At 44.3% G+C, this 12,013-nt stretch overlaps 1 protein-coding gene across 4 annotated transcripts in view; it reads right to left on the bottom strand.

The window, feature by feature from the left end:
- Nucleotides 1-12,013, bottom strand: part of PHACTR3 (phosphatase and actin regulator 3) — a 225,049-nt gene that overhangs the window by 134,922 nt on the left and 78,114 nt on the right. For all 4 annotated transcript variants that reach the window (XM_077460255.1, XM_077460257.1, XM_077460256.1 and 1 more), the window contains exons 4-5: nt 5,784-5,951; nt 4,284-4,469 (exon numbers count right to left, since the gene is read on the bottom strand). In XM_077460255.1, the coding sequence (XP_077316381.1) occupies nt 4,284-4,469; nt 5,784-5,951 (354 nt within the window). The remainder of the gene's footprint in view (nt 1-4,283; nt 4,470-5,783; nt 5,952-12,013) is intronic.

Below are 12,013 nucleotides of genomic sequence, written 5' to 3'. Positions count from 1 at the left end.
CTTACATCCTCAGCTCCTTCGCTCCCCAGCCTTGCCCTCAGGAGCACAGGCACCTTTATTCATCGGCAACAAAAGGAAATGACAAACAGGAAGTCATGGCCCCAACAGCCAATCGCTTCCTCCATGCAAAATTACATCACAGGAAATGACTACACTAAAGGGGAGGGCATCCACCATCTTGGTCAGCATGGAGCCAACTCAATACTGCTCAGAGTAACCAGTATCTAGTGAGATTATTCTACTTGTTCTTTCAGGCTTGAGAAGATCTGCAGGGGCATTGCTACTGGTGGTGTCAATATATGGTACGAGTACGTTAACAAGGCAGATATCAATGTCCTCTTATTAAAGCAGATATGTATCCAAAAGGGATAGAGTAGCCACAACAGAGATATAATATGTTTCTCTCGTTATGCGGACTTACCTTTTCTAATAGACATTTGAAGGCAAGAAGCCCAGCGCATTGCGCCCGATACTTATAAACCGGCAAACCCCCCCCCCCCCCACACACACACACACACATACACACACAGAACACGTCTCCAAGCCCATGAGATGGTTTTCATACTGATGGTTTTACTGCGGGTCCCAATTCAACCCAAGTGCACTCTGCTAGAGCGCTCCTTGGTTAAATCAGACACAGGGAGACAGATGACAATCTATAAAACACACATGATAAAATTTCCACAACACACCTAGGCAAGAATTACGTTTGGTTCTCCCTGCCCCATGTGCTGCAGGACTTTAGGTCCCAAAAGAGCCCTGCAGTACATCTGCGCATGCACCGATTTCCCCAACCATCTGCACATATGCAAAAACTGCTACCAGGGATGTCAGAAACCTTCCCTGTCTTTGTGCATGCTCAAAAAATCACATCACAAGGTGTGCCAGCGGGCTCTGCCAGGACCCAAAGGACAGGCAGAGTCCGTCGGTATATCTGCGTATGCGCCATAATAGCAGTGCTGGGGGGTGAAGTCACCCGAGAGGTGGTCTAAAGTTCAGCTTTGAAGCAATGGCCTGCTAAAGTTATTCCAGAAGGCATCCACCACTAAAGGCTATAAAAAGTCAAAGCTACATACTAAATCCAGACAACTTTTGTTCTGTTTAGAGTGAGGAAGAATAACAATTTCTGTGAAGTTTTTGACTCCATCACAGAGATTCTGACATACCTTCTGTCCCTGTAACACCTGCATGGCAAATAGAGGGGGTACAGCTGGGATAAGACGGCATGTACTATAGTAAACACATTGTTGGTGTAAGAAGGCTTCTGCTGGAAGCCCCAGCTGTCTTCTTCTATCACGTCCCAGTTGCCAGACAATAGGACACACCTTCCATCCACCCAACGCAATGGGACGCAGCCCCACTTCTCCCTTATCAATTTCAGGGAAATCAGTCTAAGCAAATGCCCCCCAGTTCTGGGATTGGTCTCTGGCACAGTAGGCATATTATCTGAACCTCATCAGCTTTTGCCTCACCTTCAGCAGGGTGACTGCTAAAGGTGAAGTTACACTAGCTTGCTATTTATTCTGAACGTCTGCATCCTGACCTTACAGTCAGAAGTTTTACATTTTCCCTAACTCTCTGAAAAATTTGTTGTTGTTTTTTTGTCTGTATCATCATTGGAAAGATTTTTCACTAATTCCTATATTCACCCAGAAACAACTGCCTATCCACACAAATCCAAAAGTTTTGTCTTATATTTGGCAGTAACATAAATAAAATACCCTGAGCCTTCCTCGAATTAAAATGGCAATGTTGCATCAGCCTTGGCTGGAAGGACGGTTAGCAGTGACTCATTTTTTTCAAATACTTTATAGCTGGGCAACTTGTTTTTGTTCACCGCTGGCTAACAACCCCATTTGATGACGTTGCTGTGTCCCTGGAAGTGGCCATTGTGGGTTCTTATGAGGCCTTAACTCATTTGATCCCTATAGCTTGACTTGCCCTATGCGCTCAGTTCAAGGCCTGGAGCACTGTCCATGGGTGGACCAATCTTGAGTCCCTCTTGGTTTCTCCTCATACTTCGCTATGGAAAAATCCTACTTTGGCACACTTCTATTTCGATCCTGATCCAGTTATCTGGACCAAATTTGGAATCAAACAGCTCCAGCACGTGGTTAGCAATGGGACCCTTCGATGAGCCTACATTGTTATTCCACCTGTCAATCACCCATCACCATGTACAATTTTGGCATGCCTTTCACTCCCAATTTGGTGCTGGTTGGGTTACCCTGCACTATAGTGATATTGAGCAACTACTGAGGGATGATTCTTTGACCAAAGTACTTTCTACCTTCTACAAAAGTTTGTTCCTAGAAATCAATGCTCTATTAAGGCCGTGCATGACAGTATGGAACACCGCTGCTCCTTGGCTAGACAGATGACTGGGATCATATTTGGGAGGCCCCATTTACCCACTTAGTGTCTAATTCACTACAAATTCATGCATAGGATATATTTCACTGCAGCTAGACTTGCCAGGATCTATAGAAATACATCTTCATGCTGGCATTGTCCATGTTCCTATGATATTTTCCTGCACACATTTTGGAAATGCCCAGCTATCCAACTATATTGGTGGGAGATTTTGGCCTGTATTACTTTAGTTACTACTTTTACCATATAACTGTAGAAATTTGCTTATAGAGTTTAGTGGAATCCCTGGTGCCCATGAATGCTATGCACACCTATAATACCCTGCTATTATTCTTTGCCATGAAACTGGTTGTTTTATCATGGAAAAATACACCGGAACCGTTGTTAGCAGCTTGGAAGTCGCAGATCAATAAAGCTCTCCCCTTCTACAAAGGTACATACTTTAGTAGAGGTGCATTTTGTAAATTTGACAAAGTATGGGATGGATGGATTTACTCTATGTCCACCTGTTATGTCTGTGGTGAGAGGCACATTATTCAGATCTCCTGGACATTCTTAGTGATCATGTGTACTGTATTGCATTTTCTATGTGGGTGTCAGAGAAATAGCCTTAGCAGTCGTTATCGGCGCGTTCCTGCATGCATGCGAGGTAGGATGACGGTTCAGCATATGCGGGTGCACGACGGAACAAGGCGGCGTGATGCGTGACGCGTGACAATCGGGACTCTCTGCTGGACTATAAAAGGCTGCCCATATCCTCTCCAAATTGCTGGATTGTCTTCAGCTCTCCCCTGTTCTTGAACCTGCATTGTGCTTCCAAGTGATTCCTGTTGTGACCCGGCTTGCCTCCTGACTTGCTCTGATCTCTTCTCCAGTGTTTGGCCCCCACCTTGGCTCAGACTTTGCTATTATCTGCACCTACCTGATTACCAGTGTTTGACCCCCGGCTTAGCTCACAGACTTTGCTATTACTTACACCTGCCTGACCACCAGTGTTTGACCCCAAGCTTGGCTTACGGACTCTACTTTCACCTTGCTAAGTACTTTCCTGTGTCTGACCCCTGGCTTACCTCACCACCCTCTGGCAAATGCCTCCAGACCTACTCTCAGGTGTTTGATCCTCACCCAGGCCTTTACTGAGTGTCCTGTATACACCATCATCTGTATCCAGTTGCAGCCTACAAGGGACTTGCTCTCTCACCTTGCTGCCATCACCAGGGGTCTCCAAGTGATCATCAGCTCAAGCATTCTTCAACCTGCTGGCAACCCGTGCTTCTTTGAGACCTATACCTCCTGTACCACCTTCAGGGGTATTACTGCGCTTAGCCCCAAGGGGAGCCTCTCTCAGCATCTTGTCCTCGGATAAGCTACGTGACAGTGGGGGCTCGATCCTAGCTGTATGTTATATGTGGAGATTGTGCTCAACCAGTCACAGGGGTTTTATAATCGGCAGGGTAATGTCTGTACCTTTATTAAAATGTTTTACTTTTTGTCTTTATTGTTGCATTTTTAAGTGATGTGCAAATTTCTAATATAAATATATTGTTATATATATATATATATATATGACAAAAAAAAAATACCCTTAGCCTAAATTGTATTAAAAGAAATGAAATTCAACCAAACACAGCAGGTTTTCTTCTGTTGATAGAAGGGATGACACATTTATGTCTCGGGATTTGTGCCCCTTCATGTTGCAATGTGAAGGTGAAAAGCTAAGCAGGAATAAGTTGTATTCCCCAAGTTAGCCTTCACATTTGGTTTGAATGCACCATGAAATGAGTTCGGCTGAGATTGGTTTTTAGAAAAATTGACAAGACAGCTGTATTGTAATTTGCAGCCATGAATGAGATTACCACTTTGTTCTGTTGTATTGTGAATGGCACTCTTGGTGTCAGATGTTCTCTCACCTTGTATACACTGGTTAGCCCACGTGGATGTCTTAGGTTGGGTCAATGGAAGTAGCGGGGGGCTGTTGAGGAGCGTTGCTTTTCTCTCTGGAGATGGAGACTCGAGAGATTCGGTGAGAAGTAAGGCTTGTAATGTCTTCTCCACAGAGTCCTTCAGCTCTTCTTCCAACGTCATCTGCACTTTACCTTAGGTGATAAATAAATAAACGTGAGAAAATGACCCATATCAGGCTCTGCTGTGACAACTGTGAGATTCTTGTTATGCTCTTTGAAGGGCACCATCTATTTATTCCTACGGAAAGTCCACTAGGGGGATCAGTGACACCAACAATGAGGTGTCTGCAGTCCCATGGTGGACTTTCCAGAGGAATATATGAATAAGGTACTTCAGAGATGGGAAATAAGAATGAATAGGCTGCATTTTACCTGACCTTAGATAATTCCACCCCTGTTTACATCATTTTACCTGCATTGTCCTACCCAAGCTCCTTCCCCAGGTTTGTTTTGTTGATATTTCTGGAGCTGTGTACACAGTCCAAAACTAGCCACTGATGAGTAAAACACAGAGCCAGGGGCGGACTGACCATTTGGCCACTCGGGCACTGCCTGAGGGCCCCTGGGCCACTAGGGGGTCCCCATCAGGGTTGCCAGCCTCAGTAAAACCAGGGACAGTATGTAAAAATCTGTGTTTTTTTTTACATCTGTCTCTGAAATGTCCCTTACCGACATCCTTTTGGTCTAAAAATCCTGAGATTATAGCTGCCCCACCTCTCCAGTACCTTCTCAGCCAATAGAAACATGTCTGTGTATACTCTGTGTACATGTATGTGTATACTATGTGATTGTATACTGTGTGGCCCCATAATCTCTGATTGCCTGGGGGCCCCATAATCTCCTATTGCCCAGGAGCCCCATGAGTTGTCAGTCCGCCCCTGCACAGAGCTCTAGCATAAAGGCCCGTACACACGGTCGGACTTTTTGACAACAAACATGCAAATTAGCTGTTTTGGAGCAACATCCGACTGTGTGTACGCTCCATCGGACAAACTTTTTCTGTTTTCATCGGACTTTTGTTGGCTGTGCGAACGGACAAACTTTCTGGCAACAAAAGTCCAATGGAGCAAAGTCCGACTGTGTGTACGCAAAAGCATCGGACTTTTGTACAAGGTACAAACACGCATGCTCAGAACCAATGCAAAAGATTAGACTACAATACAGAAGTTGACCAAAGGTGGCGCTGGAGTCATTGAACGTCCTCTTTTGAAGCGGCGTCAGTACGTTGTGACGTCATTACGTTCGTGTTTGTTGTCAAAAAGTCCGACCGTGTGTATGCGATACAAACTTGTGGACCACGCCCTTTGTACAAAAGTCCACGGAAAAGTTTGTATAAAGTCCGACCGTGTGTATGAGGCTTAACACTTATCGATCTTTTGAATTTCTGGCAAATCCAACCCTTTACCAAATAAAAATCAGTTGGACATGCTTTGTCCTTCACAGTACCTGCATCCTCTTCTACTTGCTGGTCCTCATCCAGGGAGCTGATATTTGCTGCGGATAAGATCTCTTGCAGGGTCTCATCAGGGGAAGGCGATGGGCTTGTGGGAGAGGGGAAATCACTGGAGTCCTCAGTCGTGGAATCCTCTGATGGGCTCTCTTTAAGATCAGGATCTGAACAATAGACATTAAAATGAGGAAGCACAACTGTCACAAATAGGACAGATGTTATACAGACAGCTTCATCTGCCTTCAGATCATTAATGCCAATTGTAAATTACCTTCACATTGTTACAGGTTGAAAAGAAGACACAGAAAAGAACAGTGTAAAAATAAAAAATTTTCATCAGACTTTTGTTGGCTGTGCGAACGGACAAACTTTCCGGCAACAAAAGTCCGATGGAGCAAAGTCCGATCGTGTGTACAGAAAACCATCGGACTTTTGTACAAAGTACAAACACGCATGCTCAGAACCAATGCAAAAGATCAGACAACAATACAGAAGTTGACCAAAGGTGGCGGTAAAGAGCAGAAAAACCACATGATTTTGTGAAAGTTGGCTGAAAAAGTCCTGCCGTTTGTATGCAATACAAGTTCACGGCCGACGCCCTTTGTACAAAAATCCACGGGAAAGTTTGTACAAAGTCCGATCGTGTGTATGAGGCTTGAGTGGTTAATGGCTGTGTGTTGAGTTATTTTGAGGGGACAACAAATGTACACTGTTATACAAGCTGTACACTCACTACTTTACATTGTAGCAAAGTGTCATTTCTTCAGTGTTGTCACATGAAAAAAGATATAATAAAATATTTACAAAAAAATGTGAGGTGTGTACTCACTTTTGTGAGATACTGTATATTCCTCCAGTAACAAAGACTGCATTTGTGTCTTTTTGTAGTGACCTTAAAGTGGAAGTAAACCCCCCTATTGTTTTCAGCCAAGGAAGCTGCCATCTTGGCTTCCGTTTAATCGTCAACTGCCATGATACTGCACATGTGATCGGGTAGGACACCCGCCATTGGATGGTTTGATAGTTTGATTGTGAGCACAACCAATGTGACAGTTACATTCCTGGCATGTGCTGGAGATGTAACTGTTTTTGGAAACTGTTAAATCTATGGGTTTAATTCCATTTTAAAATGACACTAAACAACATCTTTATTCTCCAAAAAGAATTCATACACTATACAAATACATACACATCCACTATTTATTGGCCCTGTAATCTATTTTTCAATAACATTTCTTACGGTTTCTTTCTGCCTCCTTGTAACATCCTCTATGAGCTCCTGAACCCCCCACCCCTCCTCACTTCCATTTGTTTAAAAAAAAAACAGTGCACATTAGCTGGGGCCATGTACACTGCTCTATGCACATGACAAGTACCATAACCCACAGTCCATCTTGGGAGTGAGCAAGAGAGGGTGACCACATGGACCTCTGGAGAACTGAAACAGCACTCTGACCAGTGGCGATGCATCCATAAGGGCACCCGCGTGCTGCCCCCTCTCTCCTGCCACCCCAACCAGTACCAATAGATTCATACAATGCATGAATCTATCTATGGCCACCAGTGCCTCCCCATATTCAGGCGCCTGGCCCCTTTTCGGGTGCAGGGCGCCTGAATTCCAGTGGAGGGGGGTGTTCTTGAAACACCTGATTAGAAGCATAGGCTCTAATAGGCATCAAAAAAAGGTGACCTGCGAGCGCCATGCAGACAGCGGGCCGGCGGGGGCACACTGGTAGCATTTGATATGGCACAGTGGCTGCGTTTGATGGCGCACAGTGGTGGCAATTGATGGGCACAGTGGCAGTAATTGATGGGCACAGTGGCTTCATTTTATGAGGCACAGTGGCGGAAATGAATGGGCACAGTGGCGGAAATTGATGGGCACAGTGGCAGCGCTTGATGGGCACAGTGGCTGCGATTGATGGGCACAGTGGCAGCAACTGATGGGAACAGTGGCAGGAATTGATGAGCACAGTGGTGGCATTTTATGAGGCACAGTGGCGGCAATTTATGGGCACCATGGCTGCGTTTGATGGAAAAGTTGTTGCATTTGATGGGCACAGTGGCGGCGATTGATGGGCACAGTGGCTGCGATTGATGGGCACAGTGGCAGCAACTTATGGGCACAGTGGCAGCAACTTATGGGCACAGTGGCTGCATTTTATGAAGCACAGTGGCGGTAAATTGATGGGCACAGTGGCCGCAAATGATGGGCACAGTGGCAGCGTTTGATGGAAAAGTTGTTGCATTTGATGGGCACAGTGGCGGCGATTGACGGGCACAGTGGCGGCAATTGATGGGCACAGTGGCTGCGTTTGATGGAAAAGTTGTTGCATTTGATGGGCACAGTGGCTGCGATTGATGGGCACAGTGGCAGCAATTGATGGGCACTGTGGCTGCATTTTATGAGGCACAATGGCGGCAATTGATGGCACAGTGGCGGCAATTGATGGGCACAGTGGCGGCAATTGATGGGCACAGTGGCGGCAATTGATGGAAAAGTTGTTGCATTTGATGGGCACAGTGGTGGCGATTGATGGGCACAGTGGCTGCGATTGATGGGTACAGTGGCAGCAACTGATGGGCACAGTGGCAGCAACTGATGGGCACAGTGGTGGCATTTTATGAGGCACAGTGGTGGCAATTTATGGGCACAGTGGCTGCGTTTGATGGAAAAGTGGTTGCATTTGATGGGCACAGTGGCTGCGATTGATGGGCAGAGTGGCTGCGATTGATGCTTTTTTTTTCAGAGTTTTTCAGTTTGTTTGCGACCCCCAAAAAACTTGAGCACCAGCCGCCACTGACTTCTGCACCAAGCGCAAAAAACAAAACCACAAACATTTCCGACTGCATTACAGTAACTAATAGACAAGGGTTCAGTTAGGATTTAAAGTGAACAACTTTCCCCTGAGTTTACTAAGTGAAGTATGATGTATATAAAGTGATCATATCCCCACTTATTCACTTCTTTTCAGGGTATATAAACCAAATTCACTTCATCTTTCCTCATAACTGGGATCCTTTATGCCCCTTATTAATGGAATGTAGTTTCTTATGAGGTCTTACCAATGTATCTCTTTTGAGTCTCTGAAAAAAAAAATAAAGAAACTCGGTTGTTGCCAGTCGCAGCCAATCTGGTAGCAGATTTTATTCTGTAACCTTCCACTGGGAGAAAGAAGCTTGAAATATGATTGGCTTCTGTGAACTAAATTTCTTCACTTCATTGCTCTAAAATACATAGCTTAGTCAGAGCTTGCCCATCAATGCATGCATTTTACCGCATGAAAACGCATTTCAAGAAGAAACTAGTTCTCATCTAGCTTAGAACATTTCTGAAATGTGCTGCATTTTCATTCATTATGCATGTCTAATGAAAACAAATGGAAATGCATATAAATGCTTGTATAATGCATGCTTATCTGTTTTTTTTTATTTTATTGCATCTTCACCATGAAAATTCCCTATTATAATCTTTTTTTCAACGCTGAATAATAATATTATGAACATATATCAGATAAGCTTTAGTAAGAGTTATACATTTACAATATGCATAATATACAATAATATGAACTCAAAATACTAAAGCAAACTATGTTCCTCATATATCATAACGTTTTTCTTGTTTTGTCTTTTGTGTAAAATACCTGTATTATACCTTTCTATGGCATATGTCAAAGCTTTTTGTACCAGATAAAATAGTTTGTAAACAAAAAAAAGAAAAATTCCCTATTATGGATGTTTCTCCCACACTTTGTATAATTAAAAAAAAAATGACAATGTATAGAATGCACAAAGATATAAATAAAACAGACACACACAAGGCATATGGAATGGCCTTGTGTCTTTTCATCAAATAGCAAATAATACAGACTGTAATATTACCAATCGTCCACAAGAGGGCAGTATTTACCAAGAAATAACATAAGCCAGCTATTAATGTGATGGCTCTGCTAGTGAATACAGTAGAGAGAGAGAGATTCAGAGCATGTTCAAGTGGAGTAAGCACATTTAGCAGCTGAATTATGGGCCAACATTTATTTATTTTTTTTGGATACAGTAAGGGAGGGTTATAACCCCGTTAGTGTTTTTTTTTTTTTTATATATCTGTGTCCCATTAGGGATTTGTCTCTTCTCTTCCTGTCTCTTAGCCAAAACAGGAAGTGAGGGGAGATCCCTCTAAAGTGAATCCCTGGTTGTCACCCAACGCAGTGTCCTTATTAGAAGATTTCCCCTCTATTACTGTTCTTGGACATCCCAAAATGTGGGATTTTCTTTTATTTTTCATTTTGATGAGAGGGTGACCCTAGGGGACCCAGACTGCAATAAAAACCTGACAGGCGTTCTATTCCCTCTCCACTCTCTGAGAAACACAAACAAGTTTTGCCTTTAGTGATACTTTAATCACTTACTAGATGTGTAGCTAATCCTTGCCTATGTCCCGGTAAAGATGGTGCCGTGACCACTGCCCCGGGGTTCCTGTGTCAGGATGGCCGCTCCTTTCTCTTGTAGCATCCTATACAGCCACCCTTACGTGTATGGATTAGCGCTCTGTCTCTCTACGCTGTGTGCATCAATAGAAACACACAGCTTCTTGGCCTAGGATAGCAAGGATCCTCCCTCCCCCCCCCCTCTCACTTCTCCAAGCCAAGAGACTGACTGGAGACTGCTCTGTCTACTGTTAGCTCTTTCCTGTGAAAAGCAGAAGTTCAGGGAAGCAGCACTTAAAGAGCAAAAGCCGGCAGCTTAGAAAGCTGTGAACTGCAGCAGCTGGGGAGGAACTTTAACAAATGGTTTATGAGGGAATGTTCATTTTATTGTGTTCAATGTTTTAAGCTTGTAGGCCGTTACCTACTTTTGAAAATGACAATTGTCTGGATGCCTCGGGGGTCAGTCCTCTGTGTCACTGCCCTATGACTAGCATGAGGGTCATGTGATCTCTGCTGAAGGGGAAAACCAGATCTAGGATGCCCCTTTCAGGTCACATGACCAACTTGCATTGCAGGACGCTGTTGGATGTTGGAGCGATGGTTCATCTAGCCAAGATAAGTGTTAGAAGCACATCTGTCATAAAATACAGAGAGGGCTGCTATTGCTGACCAACCTTTCAAAATGCTAGTTGCCTGGCTGTGATATTGACCCACCATTTCAATTCTTTCTGAATCACTGGCCTGGAATAACTATGCATACCAGAGAAATCATAGACAGTCTGAAAGACTATAGTGATTCAAAGTAGCAAAGCAAGAGGATAAACAATACAGCCAAGGAAAAGCATTTACAGATAGAAGGTTGCACAATGGTGGTCTCCGGGTTTTTGTCATGCCAGGTTTCCTATAAGAAAGCGGAAAGGACAGGGGAACGTTGAACCCTATTTTAACCACTTGCTTACTGGGCACTTAAACCCCCTCCTGTCCAGACCAATTTTCAGCGCTGATGCACTTTGAATGACAATTGCGCGGTCATACAACACTGTACCCAAATGACATTTTTATAATTTTTTCCCCCCAAATAGAGCTTTCTTTTGATGGTATTTGATCACCTGTGAAATTTAAATTTTTTTGTAAAAAGACCGAATTTTTAGAAAACCAAAAAATTTTTGTTATAAAATTTTAAAACGGGTAATTTTTGTACATCATTGATGTACGCTGATGAGGCGTCACTGATGGGCACCGATAGGTGGCAGTGATGGGCACTGATGGGTGGCAGTGATGGGCACTGATGGGTGGCAGTGATGGGCACCACTGGTGGGCATTGATATGTAGCACTTGTGGGCATTGATAGATGGCACTTGTGGGCATTGATAGATGGCACTTGTGGGCACTGTTAGATGGCATAAATGAGGCATAATTGCCTCTTCCTTTTCGGGACCGATGTCCCTTTAAGATGAGATCGGCTTTTTTTTCTCCTCCGCTGTCAGCATGAGGAGAAAAAAAAAAAAAGATCATTGGCTGACAGCTGATCATATGGTAAGGGGCCGGGACCAGCCTCTTGCTCGGATCGATGATCACCCGAGTCTCATTGACTCGGTGATCACAGCGCGCTCCATGCGTGCCCTGCAGGGAGCGTACACAGGGGAGGCTGTCATATGACCGGGAATTCAGGTCCACGCTGTGGCCGTCATTTGGCTATAGCACAGATGTCAAGTGGTTAAAGCGGAGCTTCCGCTCATTGGAACCCTTCCCCCCCTCCGATGCCACAATTGGCACCTTTCAGGGGGGAGGTAGGTGCA

Source organism: Lithobates pipiens, unplaced genomic scaffold (genome assembly GCF_037356315.1).
Source record: "Lithobates pipiens isolate NorthernLeopardFrog02 unplaced genomic scaffold, aLitPip1_a1.2 Scaffold_28, whole genome shotgun sequence".
Lineage (NCBI taxonomy): Eukaryota > Metazoa > Chordata > Amphibia > Anura > Ranidae > Lithobates > Lithobates pipiens.
Note: the sequence above shows the minus strand (reverse complement) of the source record. Positions and strands in the feature narration are given on the sequence as shown.